This window comes from Apteryx mantelli, chromosome 25, assembly GCF_036417845.1.
Source record: "Apteryx mantelli isolate bAptMan1 chromosome 25, bAptMan1.hap1, whole genome shotgun sequence".
In the NCBI taxonomy this organism is placed as follows: domain Eukaryota; kingdom Metazoa; phylum Chordata; class Aves; order Apterygiformes; family Apterygidae; genus Apteryx; species Apteryx mantelli.
Window position 1 is genome coordinate 5,588,957 of NC_090002.1, and position 26,946 is coordinate 5,615,902.

Genomic DNA, 26,946 nt, shown 5'->3' on the forward strand with positions numbered 1-26,946 from the left:
TCCACAGCCTGTGAAGTTCCAAACACACACTGCACAGACAAAACTAACCCTTAACTCCAACCCAGGCTAGTTGAAGCTGTGAGAGAGTGCATACTGTGAAACTGAAGTACATTGGGTTTGGAGTGAATGTGTATCTTCCAAAAAGCATTGTCCATAGGAAATGTAGACAGATGGCTCCAAGTTCAAGGTCAGCTGCAGGCTTGTGTGAAACATCTCCATGATATTCACTGCATGTAGTCCTCAGCCAGCTAGAAGTATTTGTACTTATTGCTTTGCTTCAGTGAAAATGTTGGAATCCAAATGCTTCAGCACCAGCAGCGCAAGACCAATAAGGTCAATCACAGCAGTACTTCTCAGGCAAGGCTTCTTTCTAGTAGATTCCATGCCTTGGAGATGACCTTATTGAGGAGAAGCTGCCTCTGCCATCACTCCTGGCAAAGATCCACCCATCATCACCCAGGGATGAGTCTTCCAGGGCAAATTTAAAGAGTCACTTCTGTTTTCAGCTGCTGATTTCAGTCCTTTAAATCAACCAATGAAGCTGGTTGAACTGGTGAACCAGTATTACCAGTGAAAATTTTTCCAACCACAAGGAAGGCAGCTGTCTTATCAACCCCTGTTGTCAAAAGGCTAAAGCAGCTTTAAAAACCCCGCATCTAGCTGGAAAAGACTCCCCAAAGCAGAAGTCACCACAGGCAGTCAAATGACCTAATTTGGATACCTACCTATGGCATGATTCACAACACTGTAAGTGCCTGTTTCCACCAACTGTGACACAAAACAAGGACAATTACATCAAAGACACCTATTGGCCAAACTCACAAACCCCCACAAGGTAAACCAATCTAAAAGGTAAGCCTCATAAAGAATGAAGGAAGGATGAAAAAAATATCCCCTGGAAATACAGAGCTGGTTTTCTGTGTATTGGAAAGGAGCGACGGAGCCAAGGGAGGGGCAGGAATGACAAAACTCAAACAGTATCAATCAGCAGCAGTTTAAAGCACCTCTCCCTACAGTATTAAATGCGCTCAACATGAGCTAGATTGAGATACTGCCACCGCCACATTAGAGTAGCTGTGCCTCACACTAGACAGGCACAGCCAAGATGCTGTCACTTGTCTCCATGCCCTAGATATCAGAAACCTGCATCAGCAGAGAGCCCAGATGCATTTTGCTGGCTTAAAATCTGACCAGTTCCACATGCAAATACTGTAAGTCGGGTCAGGTTCCTAACAGCAGAGAACAGGACACACTGACAAACATTTTTGTCGAGCAATTCATTTTTACTTAGAGTCTTTTTGCTGTGAGCAGAGGCGGTCATAATCTAGACATTGGTCCTTCTCTTTCACAAGAACTTCTCCTAAAATCATTGCTACCTTGTTACCCAGAAGCAGATGTCTTGGAGCTCAGTTTCCCTTGCAGCTTCCTGCTCAAAACTTTGCTCCTACCCCTATCTCTAAGCAGACACGAACCCTATTCTTTCCAGCCAAGATCAGGGCTAATCTTTGAGTGAGATCAGGCATCTGCTGTCGGTGCAGCTGCTTTGCAACAGAAGGAGCCCCAAAGAAGGCTTGAACCTCCTGACTCCCTTAATGGCTGACTGGTGCCACCTGCTCATTTAGGAGTCTCTTCCCTGAGGGAGGATGCGCCTGTGGCTGCATGCACATTCATGACAAATAAGCATCCACAAAAATCTTCTCCTGAGTCACAGGGTTAGTGGTGACGCTGAACACCAAAAGACGTTCAACTGCTGCTGACGGCTCTGTCTTTTGCTGTACTAGACAATTCCTAGGACTCATGGTGAAACCTCAAGCAACAAAAAGGTCTCCAAGTTAATGATGTTTTAAGTAACCGAAGCCCAGCCCATTTGGGGCTTGAAGGTAATGACTATGCCTTAAAATATGAGGCAAGAACCAGCTCTGCATTCCTGTGGCCACCTGCACTGGGCTACAGCACTGCAGACACTGATGCAATAAATTCCATTACACACAGTAAGGAACCCAGTTAACCTCCCAGATTACAGATGCCGGCAGGCAGAGCAGCAGTCGCCTTCCCCAAAGTAGCAAGCACTGCTTTGGCCTTCTTCCCCACATCAGGGGCCTGGGTAGCTGCCCTTCTTTCTGGTCATCGTTGCAATCATCACATTTGCTGTAGAGGAACTAAAATGCCAAGAACATCAGCACCTCCAGGAGCTTGATGCAGGCTTGACACAGCAGGGAGGACACAGACCCAGGTGAGAGTCCTTGCATCTTTTACATTTATTGCAAAAGCAGCAGGCAGCGCCACTCTGCTGCCATTGCACTTTTCTCTGACAGGTTCTGCAGTTCATCAGCAACGCTGGAAAATGAGCTGTTAGGAGCAGTGCTTGGCCTCCTCCTGGTTCACGTGGGCTATGTGCTGCTTCTACGCTGGGTCCACAGACCCTTTCAAAGTGAGGGACTCTGGACACACTGGATTGCTGCTGGAGTTGTCTTGCTTCCAGGTTTCCAAAGAGGACAGATGGATGCTAGTTGTGACAATGGATTGCTCTAGAGACCTTACTTTTTTCATGTCAGAAACCATTTTTATTTCTTTTAAAAGCAAAAATAGCATCCCACACTGATTAAAAATCCACCCTTCCCCCCCACCCCCACCCAAACTCCAGTCGTAACAAATATAATAGACTAATCCACTCTTGTGGAACTTCACAATAAGACATTTCAAAGGAAGAGCAGATGTTTACATGTATTACATGATCAAAATAATAACTATCCTACAGTTCTAGAGGAACTAGCCAGGAAGGACAGTTATGGTGAAAGAAGTTGTACATCAGCCCTAACTCAGCAAGATACTCTGCAACATTGCCCTTAAAGTACATGAGGAATCCTATTTAAGTCATGGGAACTACACACAACCTTATAACAGGCTGCATTCTTCTATATCTCGCCAAACTGGGGACTGCATGCACAAACTGCGTGAAATTAAAGAACCACATTTGAAAATCCCTAAATCTCTGTCTATGCAAGACAGTGAAATCATACCTTTAACACTAATGCATGAAAACATTAATGTGCATATATTCTTTAACTGGCATTCATCTAGTACTTTGGAAAAACTAGTATTTATCATCAAAACCATTTATACAGATGCACGAACATCAACTGAATCCTGTATGATGCTATAGCAACATATCTTATGAAAACTAGTTACCACTTGCATTTATCTAACATATACAACAAATGCCATTTACAGACAAACAATTTCTTTCAGAATAAGTGTACTAACAATGACATTCAAGATAAAAAACTATTCTGTTGGGAGTCAGTTTACAGACAAGAGAGACCATTTGCAAGGCCAAGTATTGAGTACAGTTAGTCGAGGTCAACTGGATACTATACATGAGTTCCCTGAACTGGTCTCTGGCTCTCCATTTGCCATTCCTTGGTTCCCAGAGGGAACTAGGTTTGTTCTGTGGTCCTGGCCACTTTTCCTTTCTTTACATTTTCTTCAGAGTGGTCACGCTTTATCTTCATTTCCATTGGATCATCTGCATCATCTATGGCAAGAAGGAAGCAAGAATAAAAATTTGCACTTTCTCTGACTTCAGTGCAACAGCCAGCAATGACATAGCAGGTGAAGTGACAAAGCAGGCAAACAAAAGCTTTCTATTTACAGGCAGCAAGAACAATGCTGGGAGTTGGCGACTCATTTTCAGACTTTGACTTTCTGTATCTCCAAGAGCAATCAGAGCAACATTTACTTCCCTACACCACAGGACTTGCGAGAGAACTGTCAGCATATGCTAGTTGTATCTGGAAGGTACCACTCCGCAACCTGCTGGATACATTAATATGCACAAAATTGGGAACAGTTAGCTCCATCTGACCATACAAATTGATGCAGAAATACTTGAGACTCCCATCAACTGCTGCACATTGGATTTTTGTACTATAGATGGAGGTTGCTGTGGCATACTGTTAAATACAAAAGCATTGTTTACACTTCTCTTCCTGCATGGGACTCCTCTTAGGCAAAAAGCTCCTCAGAGGGTCTAGGATTTCAATGTTAGGAGCATAGGTGCCATGTAAGTGGTACATCTGTGGGACTGGAAATATCTGATCAATTCTGGCTAGCCCAAAGTTCCTGAGCATTCCAGCCTTATCTGATAACTACTGCTTGCTATGCATATGCTTAAACCATTTAGAAAATAAGGTTAAAAGGTGACATTCTTAGAGCAAAGCTTGACTCAACTCTCTTAAAGGCTTTTCACTCATTTGTGGCCAATGGGAATCTCAAATACCTCCTGTCACAGAGCAGGGCAGACTGTGGTAAAAAGGACAAGCAATGATGCTCTGGTTCACCTGGGCAGCAGGTCCAGCTTAAGAGGTGCTGTCAGGGCTGCAGAGATTTCTGCATGTTGGAGATATGCCTAGCAAAACTGGGGTTTAGGAATTGCAGACCTACAGAAGGTCTGCGTTGTAGAGAAGGTCTGCTTTTGGGAAAGCATTCCTCTAGCAGCCACAAGCGAGCTCCCATCCTACAAGGGCAGCCAAAAGAGAAGGGACACTGATCCCTCTGGGTGTCTCAAGGGGGAAACGTTCTAACAATAACTAGAACGACAGCGCATGGTGCTTGTAACCGAGTCCCAGAACACGAAACCAACCCCAAATCCATCAGTTCCCCAATGATGGCCTCTGCACTGCAGCACGCTGAACACACAGCGCTGCAGCACCTCTCACCTCTCGTGAGCTGAGCTGTTCTGTACTGTTCCTCTCTGACCTGTTCCATCAGCTGCAGGTTGTGATCACTGACTTCCTTGTGGTTCGCCATTGGGAAGGGGTAATCTTGACCTGATACAACATACAGACACAGCAGTGTTTGCAGAACTAGTCAATGCCACTACAGTGAATTTGCACCAGAGCAAGCAAGCAGCTTTTCCTAAAATATGAGGCATCCGAGATAGGCATTTCTGAAGGGTGAGTCACATTGTCTATCTCTCTCCATGAACTGTAAGAGCCAGGGCCAACTAGCTCCCATTTAAACATGATCTTATAAAAGACAAATCCCTATGTTAGATGCTCTAGGCCTTGGTTTCCCATCCATTAACAGGGATGAGAGCCCTGCCCTGTCCTCAAAGATGTGTTAGAATAAGCATAAAAGCATTAGGTACTCAGGCACTATTTACAGACAGCCGATGTCCGAGACAGAAAAACACAAAGGCAACAACTTGAGGTGATTTAATAGTTTTAGAACATGAAGTAGAGGCAAGAGCATATACCCTGAGATCAGACTCCAGTAAACAACTTTATAGGAGAATTGATGGAAGCTAGACTGTTGGATAAATCCATTTTAGAAGAGAAATGGATGATTCTCATTGGAAGCACGAAGCTTTCATCTCATGTATATACTTATTTCGGACAGTCAGGAGCAAAACCATTTGCATGGTGTCAGAATTACCTGCGATGCATCCTGCTTCCTTCTGCTCCTCTTCAGATGCTGTCCAGGGCTCATAGATGTACTTGGAAGGAAAGTTCTTTAGTATAGGCAGATACTTCCTACAAAACAGGAATAATACAGTGTTTTCTTTCTACAGCCCTGCAGACAAATAATCATGTTTTTAAGAGAAGTATAAACCAACCTAAGTCATGTTAATTCCTGATGATCATATTGATACTACAATCCATGGGAAAGTTTTGATTCATTTTGCACAAATGAACTGTTTTTCTGTTCTGAAATCTCCTCATGGTGATACCTTCCAAAAGTTAACTTTACAGTAAAGAATAAAGTGGTTGATTTAAATATTGTTTCAATTTTGACTTTACCTAATTTTTTTGGTTTTCAACACTTTCATCAATATTTTGTCCTAAAGTTGCCTAAATTTCAAAAAAAACCACAAAAACTCAAATTCTTACAGAATGGGAGTCATTTCCCACCCAACTCTGTCAGCATGGGCTTCATCTTAACAAGTAAGAGGCACAGCTAGATACAACATGAGGAGGAAGAGATTTGGTTGAAAAGGAGTTATTTCCTCAGACAGACATCAACACAACATACTCCTATTGAAGTCAGGCTGTAAAACCACCCACTACTTATGAGAAAGGCTAATCAGTACCTTTACCAGCAACAAGAAGATAATCACAATAATTCCATATATAGCACATCTTTTCAATAGAGCTCAGCCACATCTCAAAGAGACTAACATTATTCCCATTCTAAAAATAAGGACACTGTGACTTAGAAGCAAATGTGACTCGCTAAAAGCAGAGTGGGAAATAAAACCCAAGCTTCTTTTAAATGAAAGTCCAGGAAACAACTGGAGCAGGGGGAGCTGTGAAAAGTTTCACACAAGTCGTCTAGGAAAAGGAGTCAGCCAGTGATTGAACATGGGGCTGGAGCCAGCAGACGCTCACCAGTCGATACAGTTCCCTTCTCAGTTGTCACCTGGGTGACCACAGGTATGTCTCTTCGCTTCTGTGCCTCAGTTTGCTTATGCGTTAAACAGATTGTTGCTACGACCCCTGTTTCACAAGGGCTTGCATTTCATGCTGACGGAGTTTGCTCCTGCTGTAAGAGGGAGGCACTAAAGGAGCAGACGGTGCTGCGGTTGTGTATCTCCCTACCGGATGTACTGCCCCTCAGGGTCCGTGCGTTTCCCAAAACGGACAGGGCAGAAGATGCGTGTGTACTGGTGGAAGAACGCGCTGGCCGACAGCCACATCCAGTTCCCTGCATTGATGCTGTAGTCAGCATCTAAAAGCATCTCTTCAAATACCTGCGTTTTGGGGATGGGAAGAGAAAGAGAGAAATACCCCTGAAATGGCTCCCTATGTGGCAAAAAGACACAGGCTGGGAGATGAAGGGTGAAGCTTGCTGCTAAAAGCACAGCACTGCACTGATCTGGAATACCCCTGTCACTCAGGGAACGCTCCAGCGAGACAAGTTTTCCAGAAGGAAGTCAGGGAGGACACAATGACAGAGGAAGCCAAATCCCAAAGTTCTGGCTCTGACGCCTGCTATGGACAGAGCAGGTCTCCAATATCACTGTCATCCAAGATCATTGGGCCTTAGGGACGGGAATGACCTCTCACCACCGCACCCAGCACAGCAGGGCTCCCATTCAAGTGAAAGACTTGGAAGTATCAGTTTTATAAACCATGAGATTTCTAGGGAGGAACAGTGATAAAGCACTGTTCTACAGTACTACTTCCTACTGCCAGGTTCACATTTTTGCAGGGATTTCTCAAGACCAGCCAGAATAGAAAATTACATAATGAAAAAGGTGGTGGAGGAAAACAAACAAAGAAATAAAAAAAGAACAGATGTGAACCTTCATGCCCTCTTCCCAGCTGATCCAAAGGTCCCCCCGTGTCAGGAAGCAGGCGGCAGCATACCGAGCAAGGTGGTGAATCCAGCCTTCCTGGCACAGCTGGGTCATCATCGCGTCAATCCATGGAAACCCTGTCTGAGCCTGAGGCAGGAAAGAAACATCAGCCCTCCTGCACTGAGCTTCGTTACACCAGTTTCCTGCGCACTGCTGTAAGCACCATCTCAAAAAGCCAGCAGGGAACAATCTTGGGTAATGGAAAAGCTCTGAACCAAAATGTAGCAGTTGTGGCACTGCATCTTGTTACTGTTTTCCATTTGTGGAGCTTCTCTGCATCCTCGTACCAATTGATCTGAAGGCAGATGGGGTTCCCAGCCATTTTGGTGAAGTTTGGTGTTGCTGATGCCACCGTGTAGAAGAATTCCCTCCACAGAAGCTGCCCTTGGAGTGACACTGGGGGCAGAGATCGATGCTTGGACTGCTAAAGACGCACAAGATCAGAGCATTAGTTCATTCATATTGTTGTGATTCCACTTATTTTGTGCCTACCAAGCCCATAAAATAAAGATGAATCTAACTACATCACAGGCTTTACAGTACTTCACCATGAAAGCCAAAGAACCCAAGATCTGAAGCAATGCACCAAAGCAAAGAAAGCTGAGCTCTGCTAGACCTCAGTATTTCCTCAAGTGTTCTCAATCCATCTTCCAAGGCAGAATCATACTGCAATGTTTTTGAACCAAACATGTATTTATCAACATGCTAACTGCTTCACTAGCTGAATTCAGGTGCCTCAGCCATGTCTCAGAGATTCCCTAAGGAGGTTCAGAGTGACATTTTCTTGGGTTGATTCAAAACATGCTTTCTTCTTAAGAGTCAGGTTTTCAGAATCTGATTTTGGCTTATGCTACAGCTAAAACATCTAAGATGAAAACAGACACTATCTAAAAATAAAGCTGCTGAACAGGCTAAATTGATTTAAAAAAATAAATCATTAAACACCAGGCAGACACCTTGAACTGCTTTTATTCTAGCTCAGTTTTCCTGGGATTCCCTGCTGTTTCCAGCTCTCGTTGCTCCCTATTTATCATATTTCTAGAACTTAGTTAGGAAAAGCCTTATACAATTACAGGTGTTTCACAAAACCTATAAAGGCACTTCAGATTTCATAGGACATTGCAAGAAGACATTAGCAGGGCAGCATTTTTGTTTGCACCAGGTATCTACCAAAATGATTTGAGTGTTAAATCCTAGCATCACACGCCAGACATGTAAGAGTGTTGTATTTGCTTGACTATGACCAAATGTTTTCTTACCTGAGCGTAAATGTTTGACAACCTATAAAAAAAGGTGCGAACTGACAAATAGCCCAAACTGAAATATGGGCTCAGGCCTGTGGTGCTTGGAAGCAGCGAATTTGGAATTGTTCTTAGTTTAGTAAAACTTGCCACCCAGCCCTAAAACAAAAACAAATCCAGGTTTGCGCAGTGCGAGGTGGCACACATCCAGCAATAAAACAGCGAAGAGCTCTCAGCTATTGGCTTCTTGGTCATGGAGATCTGTTCAGTGCCGTGCATGGAAAATAGTCCTATCACCCGGTCCTCCAACAAACACTACCCTCAAGGATAACAAAATCTTGAGGCCAGGTTGCCATCCTCTTCCAGGATCTCCAAATACATCAACCTCCTCCAAGGCCAGCTTCAAGGCTATGTCCAACCCACGGGTGCTGTAAAGCTCTGTTCTCCCCAGCGAGCTGGGTGATTTTGTAAGGCAGGGAATAGCTCTCTAGGTACAACAGCACCACCCTGAAGATCTTTTACACTTTATGAAATTAGGAGCAGGTTAAACGCCTGCTTAGAAACAGCCAGTGCCAAGGCAGGTCTGACCTGCCAGGAGCTGAGCCCTGGCAGGGAAAACCTCAGCTAGAGACGGAACAAAGGGCTCCAGGGCTGAGTGGTTTCTTGAGGTCCAGACACAACCACAAGTAGGAGGGAGGTTGACACTAACCTGAATCAGCCCGGAGCCACTGGCATCACCCACAAAATCCGGATTGACCTGGTTCAACAAGTGTTGCTCCAGGCGCAGCAGCCCTTCGGTTTCCCCTCCTTTCCAGCGGAAGAGGCTCTTTGTGGGGATCTCCAAATCCACAGGGAGAGGCACCCTGTAACACTCAGCCAGGCACAGATCGGGGGGCCTACATCTCCTAATGTGAAAGAAAGGCTTCTTTCAAAGAGGGAACCAGAGCCTGAAGAGGGAGGTAGACCCCTGCCCATTCCACATGCCTAGGAAATCTCCTCTGTCACAGCACAGCCAGAGCAAAGGGGAACAAGAACACAGCCAGAAACCCCAGAAACTTTCCTTGAAGAAGAAAGAGCTCTTTCTGCGACTGCTCCAGGGGAGCAGGAATCAAGACAGACCTTCTGAGGCAGCTGGGTCTGGGCCAAGCATGAGGAAAAGCTGTGACACAAAAGGCCATAGTGCCAGGATGGGCCCCAGGCTAAACTGAAGGAAGAGGAACAGACCCACCATGGGGCAGTGCTCAGAGCAGGCGCCTGTGCAGAGCTCGGCCTCCAAAGCTCAGACCTGCCTCTCGCTTCTCATCCGCCACATAAGGCAGGAGCTCGGAGGCACCTTCTCTCCAGCTTCCCCCAGCTGCCTCACCCGTCTCTGGGAGGGAGCTAAGAGCCCCCTCAGACTCTTAACATAAATATGGGGCACTGGTGCTGCCTCCAAGGGCCTGTCCCACTCCAGCTCCCGTGTCTCTGGGGAGAGGTCGCTCTGGGAGAGGTTTCGCAGGGAAGAAGGCAGAGCAGCTCCCTGTGCCACCACCCCAGCTGCTTCTTCCTAACCGAGGTGGGGGCTCTCCTGGCCCCAGCCAGTGGCTTCCTGCTCTCCTACGCCTGTGGCTTAGAGCAGTCCCCCCACTTCTCTTCTGCAGCCACAGCTGCTGAGGCTTCTCCAAGGCCTCTGCCTCCTGTGAGGGTGGAAGAGCACCAACGTGTAGTTTTCCCCCTGCAAAAGACAGAAGAGAAAAAGAGGGTCAGGAGAGTGTTGGCAGCATCCAGACTTCTCAGCAAGACCACAAATGAGATCAGAGACTCACCTGGAAAAAATGAGCTCAGCTCTGGTGCAGACACCTACAGAGGAAGGGGTCAGTGCAGCTCTCACAGCACTGGCATGACACAGGCCTGCCAGGAAACACGTGAACCACTTATCTCTCATCAGTTTAAAAAAAAAAAAAGGAATAAACTAAGTAGGGGAAAAAAACAGTGCAAGAAATTCCAGAAACCTATCTATCCCAATACTTGCATGGTTCTTATCACTGGACTATCTAGGAGCAACATTCAGGAATTAATGGGATCCCCCAAGACTGGAAGAACTAAGCCTAGGTTACTAACACAGAGCTGAGGTGTTTCGCACAGGAGGCACCTGACACAGAAGTCCCCAGTCTGCAGTCCCGGTCCAAGTGGCCAGCTCTCTCCTACCCCAATCTTTCCTCCCTTTGAATCACTAACCTCTCCTCATGCGGAGCTAAACATAGAACATCCTTGACTTAGAGCTTCTTCAAGTCCTGGGAGACATGAGCTGGGTCCCTCCTTCCCATACAGGAGAGGGGAGGAGAGAAGACAAAGCCGGAATGGAACAGCATGATTATTCCACTGAATTTCCCACATACAGCAAACCATAACCGTCCATCCAATTCCTGCCTTGAATCTGTGACTCGTCGGGGAGCTAGAGAATGCCTTTAAGAAAGAGACCCATGGTTCATTAGTCATTCCTCTTAGACAAACATTTACAGCTATGTAGAAGTTTAACAATGTGCCTCACAAAAGCTTAAGTTTTTGAACCTTGTCACCTTTCATCTGTTCTCCCCTCCCACTAGCAGAAGGCTAAAGGATAAGCGGTAGATTCATATCCCCTATACATATAAATCTGCAACCCACCATGTATAAAAATAACGCAGCATAACATCTAAACCACCCTATTATCATTTAGCCATAGCTCTTCTTTCAGATAGAAAGGACCTGTTGTTTCTTGCTGTCTAGGTGTTACTTACTGGAAGTCTTCAGCTGCAAGGTTTCGGACAGGCACCTCAGGGTCCCCAAGCCGAGACAGAATGTGAGGAAACCTCTTGTATGTTAATGGGGGAGTCCCACCGTTCAGGTCCAAAATCCTAAATAAAACAACATCATTTTTCACAATAATATAAACCAAGAAGGAAACTGGAGCTGTCAGTGAATAGGCTGGAACAGCCCCGCTTTGTGGGTGTGAATACAGAAGTCACAGATTTTACAAGTAAAACTTCCTCGGGTGAATGAACACCCATCCCAAGACAGTCTCTCAGGACTTAAGGCAGCAAACACAGGACTGGGAGCCCAGCCACAGCCTCGGCTGAGCAGCTTTGTTCTGCCAAATATTCCCAGAGCGGCAGCCCACACAGTGCACGACACGTCTGAGGCTGCCAGAAGCAGTTGGATCGCAAAGAACAGGCTCCTGGCTGTGAATGCTCTTCCATGCGAACAACCACGTGTGCAAACAGGCTGCTTGAAATCACAAGCGAGTCACACACATCCATTCATTTGCAGGAATTAGGGACTCTCCAGGACTGGAGTGTTAAGACTGTTTTAACTATTACCGATTACCTCCCAATTATTCTTAATTCCGGTGTCTTCAGTCATTCAGGTCTGAATATCGTCTTGGATCCAAGTGTATCCAGACCCCAGTGAAAGTTGTTTAGAAAGATCCAAAAAACTGGACACAAAAATTCATATAAAATCCTGTTAAATGTGTTGAAGAATTTCTTCCTTCCACTCTGTTTAAAAGAGTAGCTAATGTAAGGATTTGATGTGAATTAAATTGTCAAAATGGGAAAATTAACAAACTCTTTAGGCTCAAATCACAGCCCAACATCCTAACATCTGTGCAACCCACCAAAACTACTCACATTTGCTTCCAGCAGACCAACACACAAAAGTTCTCCTGCAAGCAGTACCAGGTTCATCTCAGATTACCCTGTTTTCTCAAAAGGAACACATGAGGATCTAGAAGGACCAAAGTGCTTGGCCTTTTCTCCCTTATGGTTGTTAAATCTAAAATAAACCTTCCTTGAGACACCTCCTTGGTGTCTGGGGCAATCACGTACCGTTTGGCATCATAAAGACTGTGGCCGATCAAAGAAAGCACTGCAAACCCCAACTCTTCTCCCAGACTTTGTATATTGGCCTCCATCTCTTTGTAAAACGGTTCCACCTCCGCATCCAGAGTCACTTGCGTGATGTTCCACTTTTTGACGTGATCTCAAAGAACAGACTCACACTCTACTTGAATAACCAGTAAGCAAGAGTCCAGCTGTAGCATGTTTTTTGCAGATTCTCCAGGGACTGCAGCAGAAAATGCCCCAGGGTTCATCACTGAGTCATGAATTGTCTGTCTAGGATGTAGATGGGGTACACAACCTCTGAGGACTCCAGCGCAGCCAAGAGCGTTGGGTTGTCATGAAGCCGGAGCCCCTTGCGGAAAAGATGAATGGTGTGATGTGACATCCTGGGCATCTTCCTGAGATCTGTCAAAAGAGAAAGGAAACCGTTGTCTTTTGGGATTCCCGATCTCTATCAGAGAACAAGGTCAATTAACAGTTAGAAACAGAGCTCTGAACAACTCTCAGCCCTTTCCGTCGCAAGTCTGTTCTGCTTTGTAATAAGCTTTCATGAGAGAGGAAAGCAGAAATAGGACCAAGCTGCTCCTCCCCGTCACATACCTACATGCTAGGTCCCACCATTCAGCAGCTGTATCACCACCTAGCCGCACAGAGAACAGTTCTTCCCCAGATGAATCACTCAAGCCCCCAAATTAAAACCCTAATATTAAGTTACATGCCGATAGTGCTCGCCAGAAGGAAGGAATTAAAACAGACAAAGCCGCTGGAGCTCCATTTACTGCAATAACATCTTGTAACATCATCGCTGATAGGGCCTGCAGCATCCGTCAGCAAACCCTCCGTAGGCAACAGCAAGATGGTCCAAGAACAAAGAGCCTCGTGGCTGCAGGAGCTCTGCCACCTTTCGCGCACAGTGGGCTCGCAGGGAGCCTTCATCTCCTCAAAGACCTGACGCAGCACTCGCTCTAGAGCAAAAAGCCCTTCTGGATTTCTACAGGAGGCAGATCTGAAAGGCACAACACGCCTGCTCACTTACACAGCAGTAGGGCTGCAAGGTGAAATAAGGGAAAGCAAAGCACAGCCCAACACTGATACAAGAGCACATACTGCTATTCTGACAAAATTGCTTTCTTACTCAGGATGCTGGTTGGAAAACACATAAGAGGTGAGAGAAAGGTCCTGTCCTGAGTTCAGGTTCGCCACTGTCTCACCAAGTGACACATCATGTTCTCCATCACACCAAAAGGCTTTTAAGTTGTTTTAAGGAGAGCTACCCTGACTGGCTGCAAAACCTGCATGAGCAACTTGGAGGAAGAGTCCTTCAAACACATGAATCAAGAGAACATCTGAATTCACTGGTTTCCCACTGGTTTTATCTACCTTTCCTAGCCCCAGGAGATCACTTTGTGCCTCTACATTTCAGGAGAAAAGCCATCCTCACCCTATAGCAAAGCTGCATGACAATAACTGCACAAAACTACCACTTTTCTAAGCCAAAGCTGATGTAAGAATTAACACACATTAATTTCCCTTTGAACTGTTTCAGCTGAGTTTAGGGAACTTGCAGGAGGGCTCACCTTGGCTCTCAGTCTGAGAAGCTGCCCCACAGCTGCTCACTGCTCTGCTCACAGGGTGATGGAGTCAGAGCAAACAGCAGCAAACAGACGCAACCAGCACCTCGGGTTTGGGCCAAAGCCCCACAACATCCTTCCCAACCTGCTCTTTTCCATGTTCTCTCTATTGCCGTGTGCAAGGCGTGAAGAACGTTTCCCATCTCCAAGGTGGTGTTCACACCTGCTTCTAACTTTTAGCCTCACCAGGCAAACAAGAATTAAGGGATTAGATTAGCACAGAAACAAACAATATTCTCTAATGCAGTTCAGCTCCTGCAGCCAAACTGCTCTATTCACACTCGCCTAAATGGCCCGAGTAGGTGACTACGCCACTTGCTCAGCCCACAATCAAGAGCTTTACCAGCCTCATAAAAGATGATGCGACTTGCCCTCTTCCCAAAACACCATCAGCATCATTGAGACAAACCCAGTTGCGCTCCCGAGCCATGATGCAGCACGTTACCACTTCCCAATAACCTAAACCTGCAAATGCACAGGCTTGCGAGAGCTCAGCAGCGCAGCACACGGCCAAGCACGGGGATTTGGGCTTTGCAGGAAGCTCTGTGCTGAGCCTTGGTTCCGGCATTAAAGCTACCGGGGAGGAGACCGTGGCAGCACCCTGCCAGCTCATTGTGGAAGAAGAGGAAAAACGAGGCGACTCTCCCGCTGCTCAGCACCCGGCTGGCGCTTTTGGGTAGCAAATCACAGCAAGATCGCTAAAACGGTCCCCAGCGTCCTGTCGCAGGGGCACAGCCGCCCGCCTGAACCAGCTGGCCTCGCAGAGAGGCTGCCCGGGGCTGGGACCCCACAGCCCCATGTCGTTTATGGGGCGTCCCTGCGCTCACGGCCTCTACGGTCCCACACCGTGTATGGGACCTCCCCAAGCCTGTAGCCCTGTAGCCCCATGTAGCTGATGGGGCAACCCCATGCTCGAAGCTCCACGCAGCCTATATGGTCCCACACAGCCTATCGGGCCACCCCAAGCCCAGGGCCCCACACAACCTATGGGGCTGCCGTGAGCACAGGGCCCCACGGCCCCACGCGGCTTATGGGGCAACCCTGAGCTCAGGGCCCCACACGTTGTACGGAGCCACCCCGAGCCCAGGGTGCCGCAGCCCCGCGCAGCCTACGGGGCCCCCCGGTAGGAGCCACCGCGGGGGCGCCCCCGCCTTGTGGGAATGGAGCCGCCCGCGCCGCTCCGGCCGGGCTGCTCGGACCGTTCCACCCGCCGGCGGGGGGGGGGGGCGGCTCTACCTGCCCATCCCCGGCGGCGCCGCAGCCCCTTCCGGCCTCCAGCGGCGGCCCGCGGGCGCCCCCTGCGGGGCGGGCGGGGTAGAGCCGCGGGCAGCGGGGGCTCACCAGTGCCGGGACTGGGAGATACTGGGGGTAATGGGTGGTACTGGTGCAGGAGCCGAGGCAGGGGGGGTCCCAGGCAGGGGCCGTGCTGGGCCACACCGGCAAGGGGCTGAGCTAGGAGCCGGTGCAGCAGTGGGAGTTAACAGAGAGCGATCAGCGGCGCAGGCCCGCTGGCGGCATCGGAGACGAGGCTCGTTACACCGGAGGCAACAGTCAGAAAATGAGGCTGTTACACCGGAGGCGACAGTCAGAAACGAGGCTGTTACACCGGAGGCGACACTGCACCAGAGAGGCATGTGGCCCGCGGAAATGGGCTGCCCCCATCAGGAGCAAGGGGAAGATCCCCTGGGACGGGGGTGATGGAGGGGAAGGTGGAGCAGATGCCCTCAGTCGCCTCCGTGCTGGGATTTATCCAGTTATTCTTTTAACTCTCCATGAACTAGTGAAATGCAGCTGCTCACCCAGCAAGAGCGGGATGATTCTCGGCCGTGCCTGCATTACCTCCGTTTAACTGAAAATCAACCAACTCGGAGAAAACGTGCCTCGCACCGGATTTATCCACGTGCTTTGGGAGAGGCGTGCTGCAACCCGGAGCAGGGAACACCCCAGATCGCAAGACTGAGCCTAACCTCGCGGGTTACCCGGCGGCCACCCGACCCGCTGGGATCTCCTCTGGAGAGGGGAAGCCCCACGACAACCGATAGAGCCTCTCCCGCCGGGAAGCGTTTCCCTCTGTACACAGAGATCGGCCGGAGGGACACGGCGGTCACCAGAGTGTCACCAGCCGAATCCAGCCTCGCCGCTCCCGTTCCTGCAAGAGTTGGGAAATTCGTCGGCCAGGTTTCAACACGCCTAAATACCGGCGCGTAAATACACGCGTCAAGGTGGATTCTGTGTCAGAGACGTTTCGAGCGACTCGAGGCTTTTGTGCAATCGCTGGTAGAGGAGAAGGACTGCAGAGCGCTCCCCGACCACGTACAAACCGAGGCCTGCAGGCTCCTCTAGGAAGGAAAGCTTCAACAGTTATAAAATTCCCCCCTGGGGACACTTTTTGTTTATTCAGTTTCCAGGTTTATTCAGTTAAAGTACAGCCTGTCCACCGAGGAAGTGATAGCAGTGTAATTATAAAGCTTTAAATAAGCGCGTGTCAGCCAGCTGGCTTTGCAAACCGGCTTCTGAAACTGTGGTTTGGGCTCTCGAAGTTAAATTATTGTCACCATGAAGCTGTTAAATTGTATTCTAATTTGACTGGCTTTCGAGCAATTCCTGAATTGGCCCTGAAACAGAATGTATTTCTGTATTAATTGGATTATATAATCCCAGTCTCAGTACTGAGTCAGACTTGAGGCTGGCTTTGATCTAATACCTCTAAATTATTTGTCTTAATTAATTAATTGTCGCCAGATGAGGCGATAAAATGAAATGCTGAAGTGCAGGCGCGTATTTGCTCAAAGAAAACCCTCAAGTCGCGCCTTTCCCCGGGAAGCGGATCCGCAACGCCGAGGGCCTGGGACGCGTCTGTAATTTTGGCCCAGCCCCTCCTCAGCAGTGCACGGCTCCCGCCACGGGCTCAGGTGGCCGGAGACCCCACCGCGGCCCGTCCGGGCAGGCCGGGGGTGTTGGGCATGGTGGGGTTGGGAACGGGGGAAAGGAGGGGTCGGGCTGGGCCCGGCCGGAGCAGGGGAAGGGGCTGGAAGCGGGCAGGGAGGAGCGGTGGGTGCTGCCCTTCGCAGCGGAGGAGGCAGTGCGGATCCAACCGCGTCGCCGAAGGCAACTGTCTCCTCGCGGCTGGATAAAGCCCTGTCCGTGTTTATCTCCTTCCGAGGCGTGCGAGCCGCGGGGGCCCGCATGTGCCGCCCAGCTGCCCGCATGAGGCCGCTTAGCTGGCGGCCGAGGGCAGCGGGCCAGGCCGGCAGCGGGCCAGGCCGGCGGCGGGAGCTTATGCAACGCTGGCCATTTGTCATGGCAGAGGAGGGGCCTCCCAGGCCGCCACCGCTGCCGCTCCACAGGGAGCACCACACTCGGCAGCAGGCGGCCCAGCGCCGGGGTCACGGAGCTGGGGGGGCTCGGCTGGCCGCCAGGGCCAACGCTTGCTTTATTTAGTGTGTATTTTGGGTGCTTTCTCGCTGCCTTTTTAGGCAGGGGGGTGTTTTTGTGCATTTGGGGGCTGAGGGTGGCGGGCGGCTCGGCAGCACAGGGGCTGGGAGAGCTGCAGGGCGACGGGCCAGTGGCGGGGTCCAGCTCAGGGCTGGGGTGGCCCAGGGGTCTCAGCCGGCCCTGCTCCCCCAGTATCCCACAGGCCCCCGCGGCCACCACCACTCCCGCCCGCGCCCCCACCCAACGGACAGGGGGCGGGGATGATCTGGGCCCCGCCCCCTCCGCGGCGAGGCCCTGCCCTAGGGGCGTGGCTAGCGCGCCCACCGGCAGGGCCCCTCCAACGGCAGCGCGCCTTCCCTTCGAATTCGAGCGGCCGCCGCGAGGGGGGCGGGGTTTGCTGTTGCCCAATCAGCGCCGGCTGCGCCGTAAGAGGGGGTGGGACGCTCCGCCGTTGCCAGGCAGCTGGGGGAAGTCTCGCTTTCCCGCCTGCCGCCGCCGCCTGCTGAGGGGTGAGGCCGGGGGAGTGGGGGGTCCCGGGGGGGGGGTCGGGTCCATTGGGGGGAGGGGGGTTAGGCTGAGGGGGGCTTCCAGTCCGTGGGGGGCAAAGGTGAGTCCTGGGGGCATTAAGCCAGGGTGGGCTCCTGCCCCCCTGAGTCCCAGGGGCTGGGCGGGCCGGGGGGGCCTCCCAGTCCGCGGTGGGGGGGGTCACGTCTGCAGCAGGGTATTTCAGCTTGGGGCAGGGGGGTGTCGCTGCCCGGGGAGAGTTTCCCTGCCCGTGGGGGGCGCACAGCGGAGGGAAGGTCCCGGCTGTGGGGGTGTCGGGGTGTTCCTGAAGGGAGCATCCCCATCCCTGAGGCATCTTTTTGGGGGGGGGGGAGGGGGAATCCTTTCCCATAGGAAGGGGTAGAGCAGCGCCTTCGGGGTGGGGAAAGGGCGTTACAGTCCCTTCAGGGGTGTCGAGTGCCGTCATGGACTAGGAGGGGCTGTTAGACTCAGTTGGACCCTGAAGTGATAGAACTAATTATAAAGGAAGGGGGATTTGGTTCCCCCCCCCCCCACTAAGTGCTGGGAAGAGCACTAGGAACAGGCTCAGCTGTGCTGCTCTTGCCTTGCAAAGAGGTGAGAGTCTGGTATTCACGTTAGGGTAACTACTAAAGTGTGGATAAATTTGAAATCCATGTTAATTCTCCGTAGCTAAAAATGTCTTGGTATGAAACGCTATTTACGAAGATCCAGTATTGCCAACTATAAAATTCAGTCTCTTACGATTTCAGCACAATGCAAAGAGCATCGCGACTGAAGAGGGAGCTCGCTCTCTTGTCCACAGAGCCACCTCCAGGCATTACCTGCTGGCAGAATGAAAACCAGCTAGATGATCTACGAGCTCGTATGTACTTTTCTGGTGGGGTCTTTAAGTAAGGGATACACTAGAATTTGCTGCTAGATCGGATTTGTTGGGGGGCGGCATATGCTTTATAGGTTGCACGGAGTTGTGGAGTTCTTGGAAAATGCTTAGGCTCTTTTGTAGTTTTCCTTTTAATATAATTTAGCCTATGGCTCTTAGGAACAGTTCATCTTTAGCTCTGAGTTAGAGAAGGAACATTAAAAGAAGCAGTACTGGATGTTTTTACCCTTCCTTACCCTAAACGTTTTCCTCCCTTTATGCAAAATGTCACATCTTGGTCCTGAGCTTGTTCTCTGTTGTTTCTTCCAGCTGTTGTTATTATCATGGCTTGTAGACTGGAACCTGATCTTTCTCTCCTTCAAAAGTTGAAATTGGCACTTGCTTTAAAGTGTTGCAGCAAACGGGGAGAGGGTATCTAGAGTTGGCCAAAGTGTGAAGAGAAAAGCTCAAAGAGAAGGAGTTAGTGAAATGTCACATCTCCTCCTAGCCTTTCACTTGCTTGCACAGAGTATAACTCAGCTGAGCACTAGTAATGCAGACTGTGGCAGTCCTGTCATTGCTTGGTTTTCTTTTATCCTGTCCCCCCCCCCCCATCCCTTTTAATTTTGCTTTTATAACTAAATGTTGTTTGGACCTTCTGTAGGTCTGGCTACTGTTTTGACTACACTGGAGTGGAAGTGGTTTCATCATAAGGTGGCAACTTTTTTTGGTGGATCTGAGCAATGTTACAGTTGCATAACTGGGTGGTATTTGGAAATGTTAGACAAGTTCAAGTGTTTTGAATGTAATGCTTGTGTTTTAATCTTTTTTTTTTTAAAGAGATTTTAGGAAGTGCAGACACGCCATATGAGAAGGGAATATTCAACCTGGAAATAGTTGTTCCTGAAAGGTAAGTAGGCAGTGACTCTAGTTACTCTAGTCAAGTAGGCAGTGTAGTGTTTTTCCTTCAAATATAGGTTAACTCATGTAAGATGTTTGATATAAGCATGCTAAAAAGCAGGACTAGCTTATCGGACACAGAGTGCTGCTGCTTGGGTCTTTCCTTCAGCCTCCTCGCAAAGAATGCGTTGATTAGCTTAGGTGAGGCCCTTCATTTATGGAATGTAACCGTTGTTTCCATTTGCTAATAGGCTTATTTCACTTTGGAAGCACCAAAGCGCGTGATTAACAATTCAAAAATGCTTTGACAAGATCTCTAACTTACTGTACCGTTTCAAAGCTTTCTGAAAAGTAGCTCAGTCATGAGTAGAAAGCTTCCTATCATGTTTGCTTCTTTGTGGAAAGCTATCTATCCAGGGAGTGCTAGTCAGACACGGCTGAAAGCATCAAAGGCAGAGTGGTCAGGCATAGCGCTGCTTCCTCCAAAAATCTGTGGGAAAGGACATCAGTTAGTAAAAGGCTGAAAGAAAGAAATGATGGCAATATGGGTGATGTGGCGAATGGGGTACAAATATAAAAAGACTTTTTTTTTCTTGACGCTTATCCCTTATAGATACCCGTTTGAGCCCCCGAAGATTCGCTTTCTGACCCCTATCTATCACCCTAACATTGACTCCGCTGGAAGGATTTGCCTGGATGTTCTTAAATTACCACCAAAGGTAAGATAGTGCTACTTGTGCATGGGTAAGTGAGCCTGAAGAGGATAATGAACTCCTTATCTTTTGCCTGTAAAAGCCTTATTAAATGTCTGTCTGCTACTGACTTATGTACATTAGGAACACACGAGTAAAGTTTGTGTGCGGCATCTCCTTTGTTCCACGTAAGCTTCAAAGGCTTTAAGGATGGGAGCCAAAGGGTGTTAAGTAGCCCTCTGAAAAAGCAGCCTGGATATCCCAATACCAATGCAGCACAGATGTGTAGGACGCAACCTGTGGTTGTCAGTTGGGCTTCCTCGGAGAGGCTGTACCTTGTGTGTTGAGAACAGATCAGGTGTTTTCCATGTGGGTTTAACTGCTCTGCTTCCCACAGGTAGCTCCCACCTTTTTTGGGTGTGTGGAGGTGGGTAAATGCTGTAAATCCCGACGTTTCTCTGCATAGCTTGTGTGGGTTTCTGCCTGTTTAACTGTTTCTTTTGCCCTGTTTTGGTGAAGGGTGCATGGAGGCCTTCCCTGAATATCTCCACGCTGCTGACCTCCGTACAGCTGCTGATGGCGGAGCCCAACCCTGATGACCCTCTCATGGCAGACATAGTACGTGATCTCCTCTCTTCCCTTCCTGGGGCTGTGGGCACAAACGGGGGCAGAACGGCATGTTAGACTTAGGCTGTGCTTCCTTTGCTTGCCTGGGATTAGCTAGCGGATTATGCAGTGGTGCAGCTTTGATCTGGATCAGGCCTGGGCACATGATTGCCTTTCTCCTAAAGTAGCCAGGGCATGTGATGGGGAGCTCATGCCAGCAGTGGAAAGGAGATCATAAAGGTCTTGCCATCAAGCCTGCCGGTACAAACAGTAGTGTGCATTCTCCAAGCAAACCAAAACAGGCAAAATGAATTTTTTTAAGCTGGATCAGTGCTTTGTGTCAGGTGGTTGTAGTGTTCTGGGTATGGTTCTAGGAGTCCTAAAGCCAGAGCACAGTCTCAGCCTCTCCGTATCTTGCGCTGCATGATGCTTGTATTAAATCGAGTCTCTGTCTTTGTCTTGCTCGTTAACATTTAGTCCTCGGAGTATAAGTACAACAAGCAACTGTTCTTGATAAATGCCAAAGAGTGGACTAAGAAATACGCAAGCCAGCAAAAGAGGGTAAGAAACACTATGCTTTCTCTGCCGAGCGTAGCTCAATCTTTGCAAACAGTTTCTTGCCTGAATTTGCCTCTCTTACAATTACTTTGAGGCTGTCTTAAGCAGCTTTCTTTCCTTCCCCCCCCCTCTATTCTTGAATGCTGTACTTAATTAAAAAAAAATTAAGGATAATGAAATTATTAGATTCACTTTGTAATATCTGATGTAGTGACTGAAAACATCAGCCCTGAAGTCTGTGGACGGAGGAGGGCGATGTAGCTGTCTCCTTTCTGTCCCTCTCCGCTAGGAGGGATCCTTACTTGGGGTTCTCGTAGCACTCGAAGGGTGGCACTCGTACAATGTCTTGCCTGTATTAGCTTTTCAGGAAGTTTGATCAAAGGCAGCTCTCTGTTTTGGCTAGCAGTGTTGCCTTCTGTTGCCAGGCAAATATTCAGCTCGCTGAGAATAGCTGAGCTGCTGCAACTTATTACCTGTAAGCTGTAACGGCAGGTGGAGCTGCTGCCTTTGGCCACTGAGTGGTGTTTCTGCTCCCCAGACTCTCCAACTAGGCAAGATTTCTGTCTCCTTTGGAGAATCTGCTTCTTTGATAAATATCTGGGCAGCCGCAGCTGCAGGGGAAAGGCTGTGAGGAGGACAAATTATCCCTCCTTCCAAATAAATGATCTGTTCTGTCACAGATAATTGCAGTGTTTTCCGAGAAGAATGAGGGATGAGTGGGATTGAAGTCTGACAAAACCCTTCCCCTGGGATTCTGCAGCTCTGCTTCTGCCTGAGCTCTGTTCCTTCCAAACTCAATTTTCTGCTGTGGTTGTGCCTTATGCTCAGCTAGTGCTGTTTTCCTCCTCCTCCTGCAAATATCTTCTCCAGCACTGACTAGTCTCCCTAATCCCCAGCGGAATGCAGCCCTCCTGCTATCACACTTCCTATTTTCTTGTCTCCATTCTGCACCCTGACCCATCTCACAGATGGGTGGCATAAAAATAAATTGCATTTAAGCAGGAGAAAAAAACCTGCTCTGAAAAACCTTTTGAAGCTTCTGTTTGGGCCTTCTCCTTGACCTGGCTGCTTTCTTTCCCTGCACCTCATTTGGACAATGTGCTTTCTGAGAAAGAAATGGTGGAGTTTTTTTGTTTATTAACCTGAAAGCTCCATGACTGGTGCTCACTACCCTGACTCCGACTCCACCAAGCGCATTTGCAAGTTAATTGCTGTGGGTTGTTAGAAAGACCCAAGGTGAAGAGACCTTTACGGTAACACACTTAACCCCATAGAGACCTGGCTCATAAATGTGTCTAGCGCTTCTAGGCAGAACTGTGATCCTGCTTTCCTGTCAAAATTCTCCCTCTGCTTTCCTTCTGCATGTGGAGACTCTAGTACTGGAGCTGGATGTGCCATTCATTTTCCCCTTCCCAAAACTGCCAGCAGTGGGAGCAGGATATTTAAGGGTGCATAAACGCTGGAAGCACAGTCATGCTGATCTTCACGGAGTGCAGGATGTTCTAAGGTGTACACACCCACGCAGCGCTGGGAATACACAACAGTGCTAATAGCTTGTAAAACTGAATTATTCAAACCCATTAGTTTTATTTCTTGTCATCTCAGGCTTCGGAAGAGGAAAGAAACCAAAGCGAAACAAGTACCAAAGAATCTATCCCACAGAAAAGAAAAGGGAGTAATATCAACAAGAAGGAGAAGAAATCTCGCCTGGATTCTTAAGTGGTTTTTGTGGCTGTGCACTGTTCTTTTCTCTTTACAGAGGTATAACTAAATCTTTTAATGGCTACGTAGCAGTAGCAGGTTTCATTTTTTCTGTTTCCTGGCTTTTTGTGAATAGTTCTCATAAATAAAACACAGCTTTAATTTATATGCCTTTTTTTTCTGGTTTGTCATGCTGAAGAAAGCAAGACTGGAAATACCAATTCAGCTTTTGATCTCCAGCATCCTCTTGGAGGAAGGAGGATGGGATCAAGCTTTGCAGTTTCTAGTTTGCTGTCTCTGCATCAAAGCAAGCTGAAAGCAGAAGCTAAGCGGTAGATGCATTTTGAACTAGTTTGTAGCGCTAAACTGTGGAAACTCTTCTCTAGTGAGTCTGCGTGTTTGTCCGCGAGGAATTTAACCTGCGTCCTGTCCCTGCTCCAAGGAAAGCGAGTCAGGCCATCCTTACCTAACCACTGGAGCAGACGCAGGACTCCAGGCTCCTGCCTGCCTGGGGAAGTAACCGCGGTGCTAAACTAAAGAGCTGTGCTCTGATGTGCAAGAGAGGGGAGTGCGCTGGCCTGCTGCTGTTTCCAAAGCACTTGTCCTGTCTCCGCTGCGCTCGCAGCGGTCGTGGAGCAGCGCTCCTAGCGTCCTGCTCAGTCGAAGTTGTAATAAAGGCAAAAGGCAAAGAACATGGCGAAGATCTGGAATAAAAGGAGAGGGGGAGCCGGTTATCTCCCTGCTGCAGGGCAAGAGCAGCCTGCAACCGCTCCAGCCCCTTGTGGCGGCCACCAGCTGGAATCCGAGAGCCGGAGGACTACAGGACCCCGCTGGGCATCTGTTCCCGGCCCAACCAAGGCAGGGGGCGATGGCTGTGCCCCCCTCACAGGTCCATGCACCAGCTGTCCGTATGCTGCGCAGCGAAAGCCATGACTGAGGAGGCACCTCTGAGCTCTCATGAGATCTGCGGAGCAGCAACCCCCCCCACACCCGCCCCCTCTCCTGGACCTGTGCTGGGGGAGCAAGATAAACCTCCTCCTTCCCTCAATCCTGGAGCCATCCCTCCATTTATCCATCTCTTCCACAGCAAGCAGGAGTTTGGCAAGAGCTTTATACCCTGGAGACAGCCTCACTTTGGGGCTGTGCTCATGGGAATTGGAGGGTGGGTCCTGCCTGAGCAGATCTGTGGTCCCTCCACGTGTGCCACCTCTCCTGGGGGTGAGAGCCCATGGGGGGTGACCTGCTTCCCCACGCTGTCCTGGGTGTCCACCGGTCCCATCAGCCCCATCCCCGCCAGCCCTCGCCGAGTACCTCGATGCCCAGCACGGCCAAGCTGCAAGCCCCAGGGACAGAGGTGTACTTCTGGAAGGTGCTGCCGATGGTGGAGAAGCAGCCCTAGGGTGGAGGGAGATGATTCAGGGGCTCCATCGCGCTGCTTGCCTGCTGCAAGGAGCTTTAGAGAGCCACCAAGGTCTGGGAGAGATCAGGACATGGGAGAGCACCACGGTGGGATGGGATGAGCTGGAGATGTGGGGAGCTTTTGGACCCGCAGCACAGGCAATGCACCAGGCTCCTGCTCGGAGGCAGAGGGTGGTGGTGCCCCATCAGCACGTGCCTGGGAAGCGCTGGGGAGGCCAGGGACGGGGCAGGGCAGGGCGGGTGCCCGTGTGGCCCTACCTGCTCATGGATGTAGCCAGGGCTCCTCTCCCGGCACTGCTCCCAGCCCAGCAGCTCGCCCGCCTGCAGGAGCCCGGCCCGGGTGCAGCATGCCTGCGGCCAGGGCGTCCCTGGGTGCAGCTCCTGGAACTGGGACCCGTTCCCGAAGTCCTCAGGCCCTAAAACGCCACAGCACGAGAACTGAAATGGAAGGGAAATGCCGTCAACATGCTGCCAAAACGCCAGGGACTTCACTCGGAGGTGACGGAGGGCATCCTGGTGGGGGGAAAAGCCAAGTGGGTGGCTCCGTTTCTCTCTGGGGTCCATGAGCCTGTTCCCCACGTTCAGGGTGCCCCTGAGGTGAGGGCTGCTGGGCCTCAGCAGGGCCTGCAGGTGCTTTGCACCCCTCGGCAGCCTGATGGCCACCCCCCGGCCAACTCACCGTGATCATGAGGGTGTTCCAGGCCGTGGAGAAGACCTCGGCGTCCTCGTCCCCGCAGTAGTTCCTCCGCAGCTCGGACAGGAAGAGCTCCGGCCTGATCTGTGGGATCGGTGCAGTCTGCAGGTGCCATGGGACCAGCACCGGGGATGGGGGCCGCAGGGGGCCGCGCACCCGCCTTCACCCACCCCCGCCCAGCGCTGCACCAGCCAGGGCGCCACCTCTCCAAGGGGACACGGGGATCCATCTCCTCCGTATGGCTGGGCCAGCCAGGCTCAGAGGTGCGTCAAGGTGCTAGTGATGAAGGTGAGGGCGAGGCAGGACATCCCCAAACTAGTCCCCGTCCACGTCTGGTTGCTGGTGGGCTCAGCACCATGCCCCATGGCATGACGTGGGGAGGAGTGGGGCCGGCCAGGCCGGGCACCGCGGCAGGGCAGGAGGATGATACCTGTTTCCAGTGCACCAGGAAGAGGACAGCCCCGACAAGCTGCGTGATGAAGACGAGGCTCACGAGGATGAAGAACTGGAAGGCAGAGAGACAGAGGGGTCGGAAACCAGCCTGACTCCAAGTACAGCTCGCTCGGGCTGTTCCTCCCTGCTTCTGCAGCCATTCTGGCCTGCGTACGTCCCCTCCGTCCTTGAGACTGGCCAACGGTGGCATATGCACCGGTGGCCAGAGTCAGGGAAGGCCAAAAAAATTGTGGCATCTGCCTCAGAAAGGGGTTTCTAAGCTCACCCGGGGCTGCCCTGAGTCCTGCGACGCCCAGCATCCTACAACACCCCATATCCCCCAGTTCCCTGCATCCCATAACATCCTACGTCCAGCAGCACCCGGCCTGCACGGCTCCCCACATCCCGCAGTTCCCCTCGCGACTCCCCTCACTCACCACCAGCAGCAGTGGCCGGCTCCGGCGAAGGACCCCACAGCAGCCCAGGAAGCCCAGTAGCGAGAGGGTGATGCCCACGGCCAGCAGGAGGTAGGCGCCTGCGTTCAGCACAGCCTTGGCGGCCACAATGTCCTGGAAACCAGCCGGGTCCACGGCCACCCAGACCCCCACGCCTGACAGGCACGTCCCCCCAGCCTGTGGGACACGCCGCGGTCACGGGGAGCAGGGACCAGCCCCGGCTAAACCACAGGGGACTGGGGATGCTCTAACGTCTCCTGGGGTCACCTCCCTTAGAGTGGTGCCACCCATCTCCTGAGCCTGACAGAGAGCAGAGCGGTCGTGCACCAGCTCTGCTCGGATGGGACCAGCCATCTCCGGCTCCAGGCGCGGCATGGTGCCAGCTCCCCTCCACCCATCCCACCGGGCCCAGGTGGACTCACAAACACCAGCACATTGAAGATGAACATCAGGTATTTCATGCAGCTCAAGACACCCATGGGGATGCTGGGGGGATGAGGTGGTCACGACTCCACAGACACAGCAGCGCGGCGGCGGCGTTCGTCCCTGCAGAGGGGAGAGCAGATCCCTGGCCCGCG

At 50.4% G+C, this 26,946-nt stretch overlaps 2 protein-coding genes and 1 pseudogene across 4 annotated transcripts; 1 reads left to right on the plus strand and 2 right to left on the minus strand.

The window, feature by feature from the left end:
- Nucleotides 1–3,269: 3,269 nt before the first annotated feature.
- Nucleotides 3,270–12,846, minus strand: LOC106485637 (cryptochrome-1-like; annotated as a pseudogene).
- Nucleotides 12,847–17,971: 5,125 nt separating this feature from the next.
- On the plus strand, nucleotides 17,972–23,534 carry UBE2T (ubiquitin conjugating enzyme E2 T). 3 transcript variants are annotated; one of them, XM_067310811.1, is made up of 7 exons: nucleotides 17,972–18,036; nucleotides 18,802–18,914; nucleotides 19,752–19,821; nucleotides 20,425–20,530; nucleotides 21,023–21,121; nucleotides 21,587–21,670; nucleotides 23,273–23,534. In XM_067310811.1, exons 2-7 carry the CDS (start codon nucleotides 18,806–18,808, stop codon nucleotides 23,384–23,386), a joined length of 582 nt encoding a protein of 193 aa, XP_067166912.1. In that variant the 5' UTR covers nucleotides 17,972–18,036; nucleotides 18,802–18,805; the 3' UTR covers nucleotides 23,387–23,534. The 3 variants fall into 3 exon arrangements, with proteins under 3 accessions (XP_067166912.1, XP_067166913.1, XP_013799523.2); XM_013944069.2 differs by lacking the exon at nucleotides 17,972–18,036 and adding an exon at nucleotides 18,627–18,646; XM_067310812.1 differs by lacking the exon at nucleotides 21,587–21,670.
- Nucleotides 23,535–23,629: 95 nt separating this feature from the next.
- On the minus strand, nucleotides 23,630–26,922 carry LOC106485626 (tetraspanin-18-like). Its single transcript, XM_067310810.1, has 7 exons — nucleotides 26,791–26,922; nucleotides 26,351–26,545; nucleotides 25,912–25,986; nucleotides 25,467–25,565; nucleotides 25,046–25,225; nucleotides 24,680–24,763; nucleotides 23,630–24,072 (listed from the first exon to the last, which is right to left on the minus strand). The coding sequence occupies exons 1-7, from the start codon at nucleotides 26,845–26,847 to the stop codon at nucleotides 24,025–24,027; spliced, it is 738 nt and encodes a 245-aa protein (XP_067166911.1). The 5' UTR covers nucleotides 26,848–26,922; the 3' UTR covers nucleotides 23,630–24,024.
- Between the last annotated feature and the right edge of the window lie 24 nt (nucleotides 26,923–26,946).

Coding starts and splice junctions, on each gene's coding strand:
- UBE2T (XM_067310811.1), top strand. CDS start 18,806: ATGCAAAGAGCATCGCGACTGAAGAGGGAGCTCGCTCTCTTGTCCACA. Junction 18,915..19,751: donor GCTAGATGATCTACGAGCTC/GTATGTACTTTT, acceptor TTTTTTTTAAAG/AGATTTTAGGAAGTGCAGAC. Junction 19,822..20,424: donor GAAATAGTTGTTCCTGAAAG/GTAAGTAGGCAG, acceptor TATCCCTTATAG/ATACCCGTTTGAGCCCCCGA.
- LOC106485626 (XM_067310810.1), bottom strand. CDS start 26,847: ATGGGTGTCTTGAGCTGCATGAAATACCTGATGTTCATCTTCAATGTG. Junction 25,987..26,350: donor GCCGGCCACTGCTGCTGGTG/GTGAGTGAGGGG, acceptor TCTGCCTTCCAG/TTCTTCATCCTCGTGAGCCT. Junction 25,226..25,466: donor GGAACACCCTCATGATCACG/GTGAGTTGGCCG, acceptor CTTCCATTTCAG/TTCTCGTGCTGTGGCGTTTT.